Source organism: Mirounga leonina, unplaced genomic scaffold (genome assembly GCF_011800145.1).
Source record: "Mirounga leonina isolate KUSES-001 unplaced genomic scaffold, KU_Mleo_1.0 Mir_115, whole genome shotgun sequence".
Taxonomy (NCBI): domain Eukaryota; kingdom Metazoa; phylum Chordata; class Mammalia; order Carnivora; family Phocidae; genus Mirounga; species Mirounga leonina.
Window position 1 is genome coordinate 50,820,129 of NW_023270268.1, and position 20,465 is coordinate 50,840,593.

Sequence of the window (20,465 nt, forward strand, 5' to 3'; positions counted from 1 at the left end):
TCTGAGTGGAAAGGAAAGACCATAAGTGAGAGAATGAAAATTAGGAACCACAAAAGAAGTAAAAATAAGCATTTTTGTAAAAAAAAAAAATCAATCGAGGGATTCATAAAATAAAAGGATGTAAAATATGAGGGGGGAAGAGTAAAGGATGGTTTTGGGGGCACTTGGGTGACTCAGTTGGTTAAGTGGCCGACTCTTGATTTTGGCTCAGGTCATAATCTTGGGGTCATGAGATCAAGTCATGTGTTGGGTTCCACACTGGATGTAGAACCTGCTTGGGATTCTCTCTCTCCCTCTCCCTCTGCCCCTCCCTACTCACTCTCTCTTCCTCTCTCTCTCTAAAAAAAAGAATAGGTTTGAACTTAAGCAATAAAAATCAACTTAATATAGACTGCTATATGGAGAAGATGTTATATATACAAACCTAACAGTAACTACAAATAAAAAACCAGTAACAGATATGCAAAGACTACAGAGAAAAGAATCCAAGTATTTCACTAAAAACCCCAGCAAACCACGAAAGGGAGAAAGAGAAGAAAGGATCAGAGAAAAACTATGAAACAATCATAAAACAAGTAGCAAAATGGCAATAAATATATATCTATCAATAATTACTTTGAATGTAAATGGACTAAGTGGTCCAATAAAAAGACAGGGTGATGGAGTGGATAAAAAAGCAAGACCTATCTATATGCTGACTACAAGAGAATAATTTCAGACCTAAAAACACTTGCAGATTGAAAGTGGAGGGATAAAGAAATATTTATGATGCAAATGGAAATGAAAAGAAAGCCAGAGCAGCAATACTTATATCAGAAAAAATAGACTTTAAAACAAAGACTATAACAAGAGACAAAGAAGCACACTATATAATTATAGGGAAAAGTCCAACAAGAAGATAAAGCAGTTGTAAATATTTATGCACCCAACATGGGAGCACCCAAATACAAAAAGCAGCTAATAACAAACATAAAAGATGTCATCAGTAGTAATACAATAATGGTAGGGGACTTTAACACTCCATGCACATCAATGGATAGGTCATCTAACAGAAAATCAATAAGGAAACAGTGGCTTTGAATGACACATTGGACCAGATGGATCTAACAGATATATTCAGAACATTACATCCTAAAGCAGCAGAATATACATTCTTTTCAAGTACACAGGGAATATTCTCCAGAATAAATCACATATTAGGTCACAAAACAAGTCTCAACAAATTCATAAAGACTGAAGTCATTCCATGCACCTGTTCTGAACACATCGTTGTGAAACTAGAAATCAATGACAAGAAAAATCTGGAAAGAACATAAATACATGGAGGTTAAATGATATGCTCCTAAACAATGAATGGGTCAAACAAGAATTCAACAAGAAAATTTAAAAAAATATATGGAGACAAATGAAAATGAAAACACAACAGTCCAAAATCTTTAGGATGCAGCAAAAGTGCTTCCAAGAGGAAAGTTTATAGCAATACAGGCCTACCTCCAGAAGCAAGAAAAATCTCAAATGAACAACCTAATCTTACACCTAAAGGAGCTAGAAAAAGAAGAACAAACAAAACCCAAAACCAGTAGAAGGAAGGAAATTATAAAGATTAGAGCACAAATAAATGATACAGAAACTATAAAAATAATAGACCAGATCAATGAAACCAGGAGCTGGTTCTTTGAAAAGATCCACAGAATTGATAAACTTTTAGCCAGACTCATATCACACACACACAGAGGAGGAGAGAGGACTCAAACAAAATCACAAATGAAAGAAGAGAAATAACAACCAACACCTCAGAAATATTAACATAACATAATGAATAAACAAACAAAAAAACCAAATAACTGAAGAGAATATCATGAAAAACTATATGCCAACAAATTAGACAACCTAGAAGAAATGGATAAATTCCTAGAAACAGTCTACCAAAATTAAAGCAGGAAGAAATAAAAAATTTGAGCAGACTGATTACCAGCAAGGAGATTGAATCAGTAATAAAAAGAAAAAACCTCCCAACAAACAGAAGTCTAGGATCAGACCACTTCACAGGTGAATTCTAGCAAACATTTAAAGACGAGTTAATATCTATTCTTCTCAAACTATTCCAAAAAACAGAAAGAGGAAAATTTCTAAATTCATTCCAGGAGGTCATTATCATCCTGATTCCAAAACCAGATAAAGACACCACAAAAAAAGAGAACTTCAGGCGAATATCTCTCATGAACATGGATGCAAGAATCCTCAACAAAATACTAGCAAACCAAATCCAACAACTCATTTAAAAAAAAAAAAAATCACTCACCATGATCAAGTGGGATATATTCCTGGTATGCAAGAGTGGCTCAATATTTGCAAATCAATCAATGTGATATGTCACATTAGTAAGAGAATGGATAAAAACCATATGATCATTTCAGTAGATTCAGAAAAACATTTGACAAAGTACAATATCCATTCATGGTAAAATCCCTCAACAAAGTAGGTTAGAGTGAACATACCTCAAAATAATAAAGGCTATCTATAAAAAGCCCACAGTAAACATCATATCCAATGGGAAAAAACTGAGATCTTTACCCTTAAGATCAGGAATAAGATAAGGATGTCCACTCTCACCACTTTTATTCAACATAGTATTGGAAGTCCTAGCCAACCAGACAACAAAAAGACATAAAAGTCATCCAAATTGCTAAGAAAGAAGTAAAACATTCACTATTTGCAGATGACATGATATTACATATTGAAAACCCAAAATATTCCACCAAAAAACTACTAGAACTGATAAATGAATTCAGTAAAGCTGTAGGATACAAAATAAATGTGCATAAATCTGTTGCATTTCTATACACTAATAATGCAGCAACAGAAAGAGAGATTAAGAAAACAATTCCATTTATAATTGCACCAAAAATATTAAGATACCTAGGAATAAACCTAACCAAAGAGGTGAAAGACCTGTACTCTGAAAACCATAAAACATTGATGAAAAAAATCAAAGATGACACAAAGAAATGGAAAGGCATTCCATGCGCATGGATTGGAAAAACAAATATTGTTAAAAAGTCTATACTACCCAAAATAATCTACACATTTAATGCAATCCCTATCAAAATACCAACAGCATTTTTCACAGAACTAGAAGAAACAATCCTAAAATTGGTATAGAACCACAAAGGACCCTGAATAGCCAAAGCAATTATGAAAAAGAAAAGCAAAGCTGGAGTATCACAATTCCAGATTTCAAGTTATATTACAAAGCTGTAGCAATCAAAACAGTATGGTAGTGGCACAAAAATAGACACATAGATCAACAGAACAGAATAGAAAACCCAGAAATAAACCAACAATTATATGATCAATTAATCTTTGACAAAGTAGGAAAGAATATCCAATGGGAAAAAGACAGTCTCTTCAACAAATGGTACTGGGAAAACTGGACAGCTATCTGGAAAAGAATGAAACTGGACCACTTTCTTACACCATTCACAAAAATAAACACAAAATGGATTAAAAACTAAGTGTGGGACCTGATGCCATAAAAATCCTAGAAGGAACACAAGCAATAATGTCCTTGACATCGGCTATAGTAACATTTTTCTAGATATGTCTCCTGAGGCAAGGGAAACAAAAGCAAAAATTAACTATTGGGACTACATCAAAATTTAAAGCTTCTGCACAGCCAGGAAAACAATCAACAAAAGTAAAAGACGCCTTACTGAATGGGAGAAGATATTTGTAAATCACATATCTGGTAAAGGGTTAGTATCCAAAATATATAAAGAACTTCTACAATTCAACATCCCAAAAACAAACAATCCAATTAAAAAATGGACAGAAGACATGAATAGACATTTTCCCAAAGAAGACATCCAGATGGCCAACAGACACAGGAAAAGATGCTCAACATCATTTATCATCAGGGAAATGCAAATCAAAACTACAATGAGATATTACCTCACACCTGTCGGAATGGCTAAAATCAAAAACACAGGAAACAACAAATATTGGCAAGGATGTGGAGAAAAAGGACCCCTCTTGCCCTGTGGGTGGGAATGCAAACTGGTGCAGCCACTGTGGAAAACAGTATGGAGGTTCCTCAAAACAAGACAGAATTACCCTATGATTCAGCAATGATACTACTGTACATTTACCCAAAAAATACAAATATACTGATTAAAAGGGATAAATGCACCCCTATGACTATAGCAGCATTATTTACAATAGCCAAATTATGGAAACAGCCCAAGTGTTCATGGATAGATGAATGGATAAAGAAGAAGTGGTATATACATATATATACCACTGGTATATGGTATATGTATTCCATTATATATATATATATATCCACTGGTATATATATTCCATATATATATATAATGGAATACTATTCAGCCATAAAAAAGAATGAAATCTTGCCATTTGCTATGACATGGATAGAGCTACAGAGTATATTGCTAAACTGATTAAGTCAGAGAAAGACAAATACATATGATTTCACTCATATGTGGAATTTAAGAAACAAAACACATGAACAAAGGAAAAAAAGAGAGAGAGAGATAAACCAAGAAACAGACTCTTAACTATGGAGAACACACTGCTGGTTACCAGAGGGAAGGTTGTGGGGGGATGGGTGAAATAGGTGATGGGGATTAAGGAATGCACTTGTGATGAGCACTGGGTGATGTATGTAAGTGCTGAATCAGTATGTTGCACACCTGAAACTAATATAACACTGTGTGTTAACTATATTGGAATTAAAATAGAAAGAAAGGTAAAAAAATATATAGACCAGTCTGTACAGGCACAATGCCTTAATTTGCTAATCATGGTTGGTCATTTGCTGTTTGATAGATATCAATAAATCCAGACAGACAGTGAGACCAGCTTCAAAATTATTGAAGAATCTGGCCGATTTTCTCCCAACAAACTATTGTAAACTGGTGAATACAGATATCTGGAGAAAGGACAGGAAACTGGCATGAAAGAGAAGTATTTTTTTAACTTTACATTAGAGATATAAAATTAGCAATAAAGCTGAGGCTGATGAAAAACTTGGCCAAATAACAAACATTTGCGTTTTTACAGCTCTGACATAACACACTTAGAATCAATTCATTTAGAGCATAAAAAGCTCTTTTAATGGACCTTAAAAATGATCCAGCTAAGCGCTTTTCAAGTTTCCTTAAGCTGTGGAGTTCTTGGTTTAAATATCTATCAGGAAGGCCACTGTGTAACACCAGCTACATTACAGTTGCTCTGCTTGTAGGGCAAGGAAAGGAGGAAAGAGGGGATTCTGGGGCTCTTTGAAGGCATCCCTGACAGTTTTTAGTGAGCACAGATTAAGAACCCATGAGCCCGTAATATACTCTTGGAATGAGGGTGAGGAAGAGGCAGTACATGGAGATGAAATACCCTGTTTGAGGAATTGAAACTGCCCAATAACAGAGTTGGGACTGAAGCTCAGTTCTATAAACTCTGGTTCAGCAGGATGCTGGGAATCTGGAATTATCACCCAGGTCCAAGTTACCAGCATCTCTCTTTATTACTGAAGTCAACCACTCTTGTTGCAAAATTCCGAACTTTACAGAAATGTGTACTTTAAAAATGTGCAAGTTTCACCTTCACCCTCCACTTCTCCTCCACCTCCATCCCCAATTTGATTCTTCAGAGAAAACTAGTGGTGATAGTTTGATATGTGTTCTTCTAGAACCATCCCCTTCTGTATATACATATATGTAAATCTTTTCTGTCCTGGTTCTTAGCCGGCTCTACATTTTCTTTTATTATAGCACTTAACACTTTCTAACACCCTATTATTTATTTATCATTCTTATTATTTATTGTATGTTTTTCACTACTAGAATCATCTCTGTGAACCCAAGGATATTTGCCTGTTTTGTTCACTGACATTTCTGAAGTTCCTAGAAGGATGCTGACATGAGTAGGCACTCAGAAACATTTGTAGAATTAATGAAGAATGAATATTCAGGATGAGCAGACAGATCAGAAAGGATTTTTAGGGCAGTGAAACTATTCTCTATGATTCTACAATGGTAGATACATCCAAACGATGGAATATTATTTATGCAAAAAAGAAATGAGCTATCAAACCACAAAAAGATGTAAAGGAAGCTTAAATGCAAAAAGCCAATCCGAAAAGGCTACTTAGAAATCAGGAGGTTTGGGGTGCCTGGGTGGCTCAGTCCGTTAAGCATCAGACTCTTGATTGTGGCTCAGGTCATGATCTCAGGGCCATGAGATTGAGCCCCATGACGAGCCCCACGATGAGCCCCACGGTGAGCTCCATGCCAGCTCTGCTTGGGACTCTCTCTCTCTCCCTCTGCCTCTGCCATTCCCCCTCTCGTGCTGTCTTTCTCTCTCTCTCTCTCTAAAATATATAAATAAATCTTAAAAAAAAGAAATTAAGAAGTTTGATATGAGAAGCAGAATCATACTCAGAATTTCTGAAATGGCATTATGTTTCCCACATTTGTGGCTTGTTTTAATGGTGACATAATATTTTAATGGCTATTGGATAATTAATGTGAATATTTCATATGAAAAATGATATTTCCCATAAAGCAACTTATTTTTAAAAGTTCACTGAATCAGTTTTTAAAAAAAGAAAAAATCTTCATTTTATAATTTCTTACTGGTCTCTAATATGGATAGGGCAAAAATGTGAACAGAGGAAACAGGAATTTGGTGTTCTTTTTGTAACTCTTTCATTCACTCCAAATGGATCTGCCAACACATGACATGAGACTCTGTCTGCTTTAGACAGACTTATCTGCTGTTTGTAAACATATAACTCTATGAAAATAGACTGTAACACAAATAAATACCTCCCAAATTATCAATACCTGGACTCCTGATTGTCAATTATGTAGTTGCCTGTGTTTTTGGAAAAAAACTTTAAAATCTTACTCCATCATCTGAGGGTTTGATGGCTATTGTGGATCAAACAAGAGAAAATTAATTTTTTTTTTTGCCTTTTCCTATGTTATATCAAAACTCTTTACCAGCTATATAATTTCTTTTCAGTTTCCTTGGCTACCAGCTCTTTATCATCAACAGAGCTCAGATATACAGATTTGCTCAGTTTTTAAATGAGATTTGATGATATCCAGGGACCATTTTGTTTCCTTACAGGGCATCAGATAACTTTAAACTATGCCAGTTTCATAATGGAAGCAAATGGAAAAATAACATTCACTTCCTGAAATTTGGTTTGTAGCAAGCTGGGTTGGAATGTATTCTTGTGCTGGTGACCACCCATGGTCCAGGACCATTTCATACAGCACTGCATGCTTTGGAGTAAAGACAAACCCCAAACAAAAATCAGGGATGATTAATAATAATCTCTGAGTATGAACTGTACTAAAAAAAAGATTAAAAAATACTAACTACAGATATAAGAACATAATGCCATATCTTTCTATTATAAAAATAATACATTTAGAAGAATATATTTAAGAATATGAAACCTGCCACAGCAAACTACTTCTGCTCCTAAGCATCTCCCCTTCTCCTTCTTTTAATGTGGCTGCCTAAATTTCGGGCAGGATATGCCAAATGAACTCCTGTGCATTTTTGCTCCATTATGAATTTGCTTTTACTTCTCTTTATTTATTAACAATGTCTCTTTAAACCTACCCAAGGTGGGCACTATATTAGGAGGATTAGATGACTCATTTGATTTATAGGCAGATAATCACTCCTGGATTTCCATACAAAATGGCCCGTGTGTACAGGTGCTCACCAATTTTACTTTGTACTGTTTCCTAGGTGGATGAATATACTTCTCATTCATAGATACACATCAGATAGGCCAACATGCAGATAATCAGCATACCTTTTTGTTCAATAGCATGGTTAGGGCATTTTTCTTTATCTATTTGAATGTTCAAAGAAAATCAAACTTTTTCTTTTCTTTTTTTTTTTAGAAGTAACTTTTGAAAATATAATTAATGAGAAATAAAGTTATCTAATGTTCTCTAGTGGAACTCTGCAAACAGTTAAGGTGTGTATTTAAATGTGTAACATCTTTACCAATGACCTTGCAGCTACTCTGTTGGGGATGAACAAGGGCAGTAACTGATGTTAACTGAATAGAAGAGTTTGGAAGGGATCTTTCCAAAAATCATTCCAGTGATTCAGATATTTAAAAGGGTTTGTAGGTCTTCTTTTTACTTATTTAAATGTTTTATAATTAATTAAATGTTTTTATTTAAATGTTTCTCATGGGAAACTGAGGATGACTGGAGCCAGGATATGAGTGGCTGGATAAGGTTAAGGGGAGAACCTGGCCACTATTTTATCTATCTTCTTTTGACTAAAACCCACTCGGGAGAAATGGGAACTGGCAGACAGGTAATCCATGATAAATTCCCAAGCACCAAGAAAAATTCTCTAGAAAACTTTTCCCTAGCTAGTGTTCTTCAAACAGGAACCCCAGTGGACCATATCAATGAAATGAGGCAACAGGGAATTTGTAATATCTTACTATCTGCTGTTTTTTCCCTCTGAAATTGTATGGAAAAGCTTGAGGATTCGTGTCTGCCTCCAAATCTTACAATTCTCCTTAAGGATAAATGATCCTAATCCTACAGCTAAACCAATCTATTTTTAAAAAGGACACTTCCTCCAGAACCACTCAATGAATGAGTGTTATATCACCCCCCAGACGAGACCAACCAAGGAGAAAGAGGTAAGGCCTGGGTTGGCTTTGCCTCCTTGGTCGTCCCAGCATGGGGTTGGACATGCAAAATTTCAATAAGAAAACTTTATTTGTAATTAATTATGAAACAGCACCTGTTTCTTGATATTTTAAATGAACTTTTATTTTTGTATATTCTTATATCGGTTCAAGTTGAAAAATCACCTCATGTCAGTCTGTTAGAGAAAGGACGACATTACTAGCTTTAAAATTAGCTTTCTGCAAGTCAGGCTTGCTGATATGCTCTACAGATGGAATGTATTTTCACCCAATCAGGGAATACTTCAAAGCGAACCAAAGCCGCATTGATGGGTTCTTGTAAGCTTTTATATCATCCTTTATAGAACACCAGTGATGGGTCAGATTTTCAAGGATTTATTTCAATAGCATGTGTTTTGGTTTTTTTTTTTAACCTCTAATCATTTTTGTTCACATAAACGAATTCCAGTGATTCAGATATTTAAAATGCCCTTTAGCTGATGAACTAAATTCCTTCAGCCTTGTACGTAAATACAATCAGGCAGTGATGTCAGCCCATCACTCTGAACATGAATACCTAACTTTCCATGGTTGGCTAAACTGCATCCACACCAGAGGCCTAGAAGGCCCAGGACAGAATTATTGACCTGGGAATAACAGGCTCTTTCATACTCAAAATGACACTGCTGACCCAACCTCAGTAAGACCTGGGGTTTGACAATTGTTCCAGACATGATGATAGATTTGTGCTGCTGTATTTATAGTCCATTACCTGCCCCCTCTGTGATTAATATCATGCAATAATAAGAGGGCTGACTGGGGATAAGAATGGTATTTGTGACCTTGATTCACCTAATACTGAATTCTGCTGCACTCTGACTAGTAAAGTTCCTGTTCTTTCAACATAGTTTATTACTAAAGTATAGATTGAACCTTATGAAAGTGACATTTTTGTAGGTCAAAGTAAGGGAGTCAGATATTAGTATTGGTTTTTTCCATATGATTCAAAAGGATACCAAAAGAATTTCCTTAAAGTGTTGTTTTATCATTTTCTTATGGTGTAGGCATTATGACATCAGTCTAAAATTAGTCCTAACTCATTGTTGTTGTTGTTCTTGTTTCCTGCTGGCTATTTTTCTTTTTAACTCTAAATGTTGTGGAAGTGATTTCTATGCTTCTTCCCTTTGTTTCTTGATTACTTTGCATAATTCAGCAAGAAAGGCCAAATGTGCCTTTTTTTACACCAACAACACAATAACCATAATACAGTTTCTAAGCCTAAATCTTTCTTCAAGAAATTTTTAAGGAAAGAAATGTGATACTGTTGAGCTGAGTGATCTCATGACAGCAAGCAAAATTGTGTCAGCCAGATGACTGCTGGCCTTCTCCTGAATGGTTTACACAATCTCGGGAAGAATAACAACACGTCCCCTGCAGTCAGCACGAGTCCTTTCTCAGTGGATGTATTTACAGTGAGTCATATAAATCCCTCACACATATCCCTGCACAAGGAATTTTCCAGAAACTTCCAGGAAATTACAAAAATGCGAATAAATTCCAAAATGTCAACTCATAAAAATATATACTCAGTTCTAGGCCATTCCCGGTAGGAAACATCAAAAGAAAATACCTTTTGATTTTTGTTTGTTTTGAGTAAAGATGATGGATTCATTCAATATCTTGGAAAAAAAACCCAAGTCACCCTCAAACTCCCAAAATAATTCAAGGCAATAAGAAATACCATGTGTTTTTGACAATTAGACTCTTGAAGTAACTGCAGGACCTCCACAGGTTTTCACAAGGTTAAAACTCACCACATAGCACAGCTTCAATGTTTTAAGCTAAACTTAAAAAACAAAACTATTCTAGCAGATGGAAATATGTCTAACTTTACATTTGCTACAAACTTCCTCCCTTAAGCTGGGAAATTCATTTAACCTCTTTTACATTAAATTCTCCAACCTGTGCATTAAATACATAGAGTATTAATGAAATGCGAAATTGTAAAGAGTTTGTGTTGAGTTTTATTGATTTTAGTTAATCTCAAATCTTGTTATACTTAATTATCCAAAACTTATATTGAATATGAGCAATATCACTTTTTTTGGTCACCATTAAAAAAAGAGTTTTAAGAATCCTAGTCAACGAATTAATGTAAACACCTCTGAAAATGTCAGATTCTACAGATATGCAGAAAATATTTGTCATTCCCAAATGCTTGAATCCCCCTTTCCCTTTGTTAGCATGAGAATACATTCTTTTCTCTGCTTTGGAGTGGGAGAAGGGATAGTAAGTGGAGTATGGAAAATGGGACCCTCCTAGTACCATCCACTGAGGGGGATGACAGTCAGTGCGTGGGTGAATGTGAATTGTATTCACTATCCTTCCACTGTTTCTTTCTGGAAGATGTGCTGTCTAGTCTGGGAAAAGCTGTCACATCCAACAAGAGGGCTAGGACCTTCATCTTGATCTCAAGGGAATAACATGGCTGCTAACTGAGAAGGACTGCAAGAAAAACCTAATTAGCCAACAGTGCCTTCAAAATATCCAAATCTGTTCAACTCACTACCAGAAGGATGAGCTTGCCCCGGCACTCTTCCATTTTAGTAAGTATGCCTCAAACCTATCCTCTTTTCCAGGAACAGGGCACAAAATTTAAGAAGCATGAGAAAATTTAGTAGTCAAAATACATATATTTGAAAAAAATCAAAATTAATACAAAAGGTTCATGATGAACAAAATCAAAATTGTAAGTGGAAACATGATCAATATTACCTCTTGCTCCTTTTGCCTCTGCTCCAATATGGTTTGGCAAGACATACTGATCCTGTCTTAACTTAAAAATTTTTGGCACCTCCTTAAATTGTACACCCGAGGGAAATCCCAGTTCCTGACATCTTTTTCTTTGTTCTCTGTTTTCTGACTAGCTCACACTCTCACTGGGTCCTGACATATATCACCTCCTGACTATGATCTCACTCTTTTTTTTCTATAATCTCCAGAGGCCAGGGATTGTATCTGTTTGGGTCACAGCTGAATCTCACACAAAGCTGCATTTTTTTTTAGCATACTGCCTGGCACACAGTAGCTGCTTCATACATGCTGCTGAATGATTGAGAGAAAAATCTCTTGGAGCTCAATGTTGTGCATGGCTTCCTTGCATGATTACGTGGCTAGAAAAATGTCTCTGACTGGACCCTTACCCCAGAGCCTGCTTTAGGGAACACGGACCCCTTCCAGGAGTTTCCTAAACACTACGGACAGAGAACCAGGAACAATATATTTTGAGGTTTGAAAAAAATCGGAGTCGGTAAACTTAAGTACATCTAAGTAGATTTGAATAGAAATAAAAAAGATGATTGAACTTATTAGGGGGAAAAAAGCAATTAAAATACTGTGAGGGTGTTTTGAAACGATCTATTTTGCAAAAAAAAAAATCCAGGGCATGGCAATTTTTATGATTTGAGCCTTTTTGCCCCCCAGCGATGACTGAAATTTCTCAAGTTTAGGGTGTTTAGAGCACATACCTTCAATGGTACACTGATCAGGGACCGGAATCTTCTTTCCGATTTCCACAGCATATGCTTTTACTTTACTGAAGTTTTCTTTTAAGTGCAAGTAGAGCTTATCTTGGTATTCTACAGGACTTGCAGTAGTTTCTGGAGTTTCTTCCTGGCAGTTTGCTTTAACTGTTTCTGGCAAATACTCTGATTCTGTATGTATAATACTTGGGTGTGAAACTGAAGAACTTCCCAGCTGTGATCTGTCAAAGTTTGCCTTAAAGGGCAACTTGTCATTTCCTTGGCTAAGTGGGTCTGTTTCTGAAAGAAAGGTGCTGGCTGGCATATCTTCACTCTCTACAACTTCCCCATCATCTGAACTCATGCTCTTTGTTAGCACAGTGTGCAAAGCCAAACTCTTTGACCTGCAATACAAACAAAAAGCCAAGACAGATAAAGAAGTTGAGCTAGCATCCACTGAGAAGGAAAGAAAGAATAATGGTGGGGCAAAATGACTTCCTCTAGAGTGTGAAACCGAAAATTGGTGCTATTAACAGATTTGATAAAAACATCGAGCAGCAACAAGTTATGTAATAAGCCAAACCTTGGAAGATCTAGGCCACCTCCAAAAACAGAGATTTAAAAATCAATTTCATGGCAAAACTAACTGGAAAATAGTAGACTTACATAGTTATATTCTTTTTTTTTCTACTTTTGCTTCTGCTTTTTCATCAGAAAACAAGAGAGGCTTTTGACAGTCATTCTCAATATAGCACATCTATAGGGCACCTGGGTGGCTCAGTCAGTTAAGCCTCTGCCTTGGGCTCAGGTCATGATCCCAGGTTCCTGGGATCGAGCCCCACATCGGGCTCCCTGCTCAGCAGGGAGCCTGCTTCTCCCTCTCCCTGCCACTCCCCCTGCTTGTGCTCTCTCTCTAATAAATAAATAAATAAGTAAATAAATAATAATAAATAATAAATAAATAAAATCTTTAAAAATATATATATAGCACATCTATATTTAAAGTATTTTTAAAAAATAAGCCATAGGTTTGTTTTCCATTTGTATTCTCCTTTTTATTATAGCAAGCTTCGTTGGATAATGGAAGCAGGTGAATGCCAGTTCATTCATGAAAAGATGGGGCTTTGCATGCTATAGGTGAAAGATATTTAAAAACCACCCCATAACAGTGTGATAACAAAACTAATAGCAAGCATGAAGTGCATACTTTAAAAAACCAGCCAAGCAAAATTTATACCTGCTAAATCTAATGTCTTTTCTTTCTTCCTTAGAAAATTGGCCCAAACTATATCTTCTGATAGAGCTAGGAGTATTGCTCTCAGCATTTATTTTGTCTTCAAAAGCCTGTATTTTAACTTGTAGCTTTTCATGGTCTTCATTTTCAGTCAATGTGAGCTTAATTTCTTCCAGCTTCTCAGGGATTTCAAACTCAGTGCTTGGTTTTTTCCTAAAGGAATAAAAATCATTGCATTAGATGGTGGTCACATGTACCCTCAAGACAGTGTTACTCTCTGTTGAACTGCTTCTTATTCAAAACAGAAAAATTTACCTGATAAATTTTTTATTAGTCATTTAGCAAATGTTTATTGAGTAACTACAATGGACATAGGGTTTTTTTTTTTTAAGATTTTATTTTTAAGGAATCTCTACACCCAACATGGAGCTTGAACTCATAACCCCAAGATCAAGAGCTGCATGCTCCATCCACTGAGCCAGGTGCCCCCATTTTTTTAAAGAAAATTATATTTGTTCTAGTTTCTGTCATCTACATCATTTCTGTGGTAGGAAATGTGCTCATTGTAGTCACCATCACTGCCAGCCCATCACTGGGGTCTCCCATGTACCTTTTTCTGGCCTATCTCTCTCTCTCTCTCTCTTTTTAAGATTTTATTTATTTATTTGACACAGAGAGAGAGATAGTGAGAGAGAGAGCACAAGCAGGGGGAGTGGTAGGCAGGCAGAGGCAGAAGGTGAAACAGGCTCCCTGCTGAGCAAGGAGCCCGATGTGGGGCTCATTCCCAGGACCCTGGGATCATGACCTGAGCCAAAGGCAGATGCTTAACCAACTGAGCCACCCAAGCGTCCTGGCCTATCTCTTCTTTACTGATGCCTGCTATTCCTCTATAAATACCCCTAAAATGATTATAGATTTACTCTATAAAAGACCATTCCATTCAATGGGTGTATGACCTAAATCTTTGGAGAACATTTCTTTGGAGCTGCTGAGGTCATCCTACTTAGTGTGATGGCCTACAACCGTTATGTGACCATTTGTAAGCCCTTGCATTATACAACCATCATGAACTGGCAGATGTGTGGCCTGCTAATGGGAGTGGTGTGGGTGGGAGACTTTCTTCATGCAACCACACAGATCCTCTTCAGCTTCCAATTAGCTCTAACATCACAGATCACTCTAGGTATGATCTGAACCCTTTGCTCAATCTTGCCTGCACTGATACCCACACTCTAGGGCTCTTTGTTGCGGCCAATAGCGAACTGATCTGTGTGCTAAACTTCCTTCTCTTTTAAAGTTTTTTTTTTTTATTTGAGTATAGTTGACACACATTGTTACATTAGTTTCAGGTGAACAATGGACATAGATCTTTGAAATTGTTTCTATACCTTCTTCTGCCAGAAGTTTATAAACATTGGTGTGTGTGTGCCAACTTTACATTAGAAGGAGTTGTTGAAGAATTCAGAGAATAAAAAGCAGTTTGTATGGTTATCTACCATATTCTTATCCAGTTCTACAAAAGCATGGCTTTCACATGAAATTCATGCCAGACATTTTTTTGGAAAATTGTTAAGAGGCAATTTGTTTGTGCTGAAATTGATAGAACATTTCAAATGGACTGTATAAACTCATGGTTTTCTTAATTTTATGGTAATCAGTTTGACTCTTTTATATTATGAAATAAAAAAAATCTTTTTGATTTTTAATATGTTGGAGGGAAGAGATTTTCCATGACTGATATTAATAGTTCCAACTATCTTTTTTTACAGTAGAATTTATAAAGCACTAGGTGAGTCATTAAAATTACCTCCTTTAAGGCAGGGGTTATATGTAGAATAAATTTGGAACCCCTCTAAGGACTAACATAGTGCCTTAGATACAGTAAGAGCCTACAAATAAGCTGCAGAAATAGTTCACTTGATGCTAAGATGCTAAATGATTACAGAAAAGTAGTGTGTATTTATCTTCCCTTACCTGCCTGAGTCAGCCTAGAGCTACTTTGAATTTTTTTAAAGATTTTATTTATTTGCCAGAGAGAGAGCATAAGCAGGGGAGTGGCAGGCAGAGGGAGAAGCAGGCTTCCTGCTGAGCAGGGAGCCCAATCCCAGGACCCCAGGATCATGACCTGAGCCAAAGGCAGATGCTTAACCGACTGAGCCACCCAGGGGTCCCAAATTTTTATTAAACAATCACTATCAATATAATATGGGGTTATTCTTCTTTATAAATATAAGGGTTAATAATCCCTAAAAATCCATTCATCAAGATGGCTTAATAATTCTATTGGTTTGTCTGTGTGTATTTACCTGGCACTCTTTACTATTTTTCCTAGAGGTTCATGAAAAGGGCCTCAAATATACAAAACACTGGCGTTTTCAAGCATATGGCTATTTTCCCCTAAGGGACAAGGTAAACCTGGTATAGTACATAGGTGGGAATGAGAAAATACAATTCTGGTTTTTCTAATGGCACTGCTTTTTAGGGAAAACCAACATGAAAGTGCTGGTGATATTTTTTCAATTATATTCCACCCATTCTGGGGCCATGTGTGTGGTGGGCACTGGGAGAGGTTGGTTGGCAGGTTTCCTGGCTGGCCCCGAGAGGGATACTTGCTTTGAGGGAGGGTTCATAGCTTTGGGGCCCTCAATTTTTAAAATTCCCATTAGTTCAGCCCAGGGACAGATGTAAATGGTGCCACTGGAAAAGCAAGTAGATCATCACTTAAGTAACCAGGATATTGTTTATTGTCTAATAAGCTATTACTGAGAAAACTTAAATACATATCTATATAATTTTTATAGGCTTCCTATAGTTTTGCATACATAATGCAAAATTTATAATCTATACCATGCTTCACTGAAATATACATGAGTAGATTTCAAGAATCAGTACATGGGAATAAAGGCTAATCACAAACATGTTTCCCTTTATGATACATATGATACTGGCTGCCCACAAACAGATGGGAGGTTTTGACATCTTCCAGCCAGATGATTCTAAAAGCTGAACTTTTACTCCTATTACAAATGAAACAAAGATGGTACTATCACTGGATGGTATTTTACAAACCATGATGATTATCAAGGTTACTTTTAAAAGATCCAATGGGACTTCTGGGGAAGATGGTGGAGTAGGAAGATCCTACACTCACCTTGTCCCAAAGATACAACTAGATAACACCCACATCGATGTAGATAACCCAGAAAATGACCTGAAGATTGGCAGAACAGACTCTCCATAGCTAAATGTAGAGAAAAGGCCACACTGAAGAGGGTAGGAGGGGTAGAGACATGGTGGAGGCTAAATGGACCCATGGGTCTGTCCATGGAGGAAGGGACACCATGGGCATCAAGAGGAGAAACAAGCCATTACAGCAAGTACCCCAGGCATGGGAAACCCACACAGGTAAGATGAATCCCCATAACATTTGGCTTTGGAAACCACAGGGGACTAATTTCGTGAATTCTTACAATGGGGGCTTAACACATGGAACTTTAAAAATCAGCAGGCTCCACTCTGGGAGAGCCAGAGGGCAAGAGGAAACAAATTCCTTGCCCTTAAAGATACAGTACAACAAACAGCTCTGTAGAGATACAGCCTAGAAGTAGCAATTTGAAAAACATTTGGGGTATATGGGAAGATTTATTTACTAATCTCAGAGCATGTGCTGGAGGGACAGACATCTTTAGGAGACTTTTCCAGGAACAAAGGAACTGACAAGCACCATTTCCTTCCCCTGCTTCCCAGCCTAGACACATGGACACCTGTGGGAACCAGCACAGCACAAACACTCTCACCTAATTTGCTGACAGTGTGCCCCACCCCTGTGTTCTCCTGTAGACACACCCCCTCTAGTCCTGCTGCAGTTGTCTAAAGCAACTCAAGGTCCACTCCCACAATACTCCTGCATGAAGCATGCTAAGACCACAAGTTCCATCCCCACATCCTCCTACAGACCTATCCCCAGTGGGCTGTGGGCAGACATCTGGTCTTAATGCAGGCCCTAGCTGCCAATAAACCATCTCAAGGGACAACACAGGGAAAGCACACTGCTGATCAGTTCTACTGCATCTCTGGTAAATTCCTGGTCTGACTCATCTCAAGACCAAGGCAGACCCAAACTGACCCAATAATAACATAGGGAACAAACACTGCCCACAGCAGGCAAAGAGAGACAGGGCTGAAAGCAAAAGTGGCTCAGCCAAAATAGTAGGGTGCATTTAACACACAGAGGAGATATCCCTGAAGTAACAGATTCTGGTGAACAGGGGACATTGCACTGCAGGGCACTACAGGACCTCTTCTTCATAAGGCCACTACTTTCAAGAGCAGGAAATGAAGCTGAATTTCCTAACACATAGAAAGAGCACAAAGAGGAGCACCTGGGTGGCTCAGTCAATTAAGTGTCCAACTCTTGGTTTTGGGCTCAGGTCATGATCTCATAGGTCATGGGATCAAGCCCTATGTTGGGCTCCACACTCAGCTGGGAGTCTGCTTGAAATATTCTCTCCCTCTGCCCCTCCCCCCTCTCAAATAAAGAAATCTTAAAAAAAAAAAAAAAGAAAAAGAAAGAGCACAAAGAGTTAGACAAAATGAGGAGACAGGGGAATATGTTCCCAAGGAAGAACAGGACAAAATCACAGCAAGAGAGCTAAATGAAATAGAGATGAGTAATATGCCTGATAGATAATTGTAAGTAATGCTCATAAAGAAAGAAAAGAGTAGAGGACCTCAGTGAAACCCTTAACAAGGAGATAGAAAACATAAGAAAGAACCAGTCAGAGATGAAGAACTCAATAACTGAAAGTAAAAATACACTAGAGAGAATAAATAATAGACTAGAAGAAGCAGAAGAACAGATCAGCAAACTGGAGTACAGAGTAATAGAAAGCAATCAAGCTGAAGAGGAGAGAGAAGAAATAATAATAATAAGTGAAAAAGACTTAGAACTCTGCAACACCATCAAGCACAGTAACATTTACATTATAGGGATACCAGAAGGAGAAGAGAGAGAAAAGGGTGGGGGGGGGGGCAGAAATTTTATTTGAGGAAATAATAGCTGAAAATTTCCCAATCTGGGGAAGGAAACAGAAATCCAAAACCAGTAGGCACAGAGAACTCCCAACAAAATCAACCCAAGGAGTTCCACACAAAGACACATAGTAATTGAAATGGCAAAAAGTAGGGATAAAGAGAATTTCAAAAGCAGCAAGAGAAAAGAAAACATTACATACAAGGGAGACTCTATAAGGCTATCAGCTGATTTTTCAGTAGAAACTTGGAAGACTAGAAGAGAATGGTGTAAGATATTCAAAGTGCTGAAAGGAAAAAATCTCTAATTGAGAGTACTCTATCCAGCAAAGCTATCATTCAGAATAGAAGGAGAGATACAGGGTTTCCCAGATAAATAAAAGTAAAAGAAATTCATGACCACTAAATCAGCCTGACAAGAAATGTTAAAGGGGACTCTTTGAGTGGAAAGGAAAAGACATAAGTAGGAGTAAGGAAGAAGTAAAGCATTCGCTATTTGCAGATGACATGATACTAGATATAAAAAAGTCTAACAATGCCACCAAAAAAAAAAAAAAAACCACAAAAACAAACAAACCCTATCAGAACTAATAAATGAATTCAATAAAGGCAAAGGATACAAAATCAATATACAGAAATCAGTTGCATTTCTCTACAACAATAACAAAGTAGAAAAAAGAGAAATTAAGAAAACAATCCCATTTACAATTGCACCAAAACAATAAAATATGTAGGAATAAACTTAACCAAGAAGGTGAAAGACCTGTACTCTGAAAACTATGAAATATTGATGAAGGAATTTGAAGTTGACAAAAACAAATGGAAAGATATTCCATACTCATGGATTGGAAGAACATATATTGTTAAAATATCCATACTACCCAAAGCAATCTACAGATTTAATGCCATCCTTATCAAAATATCAATAGCATTTTTCACAGAACTAGAACAAATAATCCTGAAATTGGTATGGAACCACAAAAGACTTGGAGCAGCCAAAGTAATCTTGAAAAAGAACAAAACTGGAGGTATCACAATCCCAGTTTTCAAGATATATGACAAAGCTGTAGTAATCAAAACAGTATGGTCCTGACACAAAAATAGACACTTACTTCAAAGGAACAGAATAAAATCCAGAAGGAAACCCACAATTATATGGTCAATTAATCTTTGACAAAGGAGGCGAGAAGATGCAATAGGAAAGTCTCCTGAACAAACTGGACAGCCACATGCAAAACAATGAAACTGGACCACTTTCTCACATCATACACAATAAACTCAAAATGGATTAAAGACTTAAAATGAGACCCAAAACCATAAAAGCCCTAGAGGAGAGCACAGACAGTATTTTCTCTGACATCTGCCATAGCAAAATTTTTCTAGATGTGTCACCTGAGGCAAGGGAAACAAAAACAAATATAAAGTATTGGGACCACATCAAATTAAAAAGCTTCTGCACAGCCAAGGAAACAATCAGCAAAACTAAAAGGCAACCTGCTGAATGGGAGAAGATATTTGCAAATGATGTATCCAGTAAAGGGTTAGTATCCCAAATATATAAAGAACTTATACAACTCAACATCAAACAAATAATCCAATTAAAAAATGGGCAGAAGACATGAACAGGCATTTCTCCAAAGAAGACATCCAGATGGCCAACAGACACAAGAAAAGATGCTCAACTTCACTCATTATCAGGGAAATGCAAATCAAAACCACAATGAGATATCACCTCGCACCTATCAGTGTATGGCTAAAGTCAATAACCCAAAAACAACAAGTGTTGACAAAGATGTGGAGGAAAAGGAACACTTGTGAACTTTTGTAGGAATGCAAACTGGTGCAGCCACTGTGGACAACAGTTTGGAGGTTTCTCAAAAAATTAAAAGCAGAACTACCATGTGATCTAGTAATTCTACTACTGGGTATTTACCCAAAGAATAAGAAAACATGGATTTAAAGGTATATGCACCCCTATGTTTAT

The 20,465-nt window shown here is 36.9% G+C and overlaps 1 protein-coding gene across 1 annotated transcript in view; it reads right to left on the minus strand.

The window, feature by feature from the left end:
- VEPH1 (ventricular zone expressed PH domain containing 1) overlaps positions 1–20,465 on the minus strand; it is a 223,796-nt gene that overhangs the window by 90,680 nt on the left and 112,651 nt on the right. The window contains exons 8-9 of the mRNA XM_034997824.1: positions 13,454–13,663; positions 12,223–12,620 (exon numbers count right to left, since the gene is read on the minus strand). Of these exons, the coding sequence (XP_034853715.1) occupies positions 12,223–12,620; positions 13,454–13,663 (608 nt within the window). The remainder of the gene's footprint in view (positions 1–12,222; positions 12,621–13,453; positions 13,664–20,465) is intronic.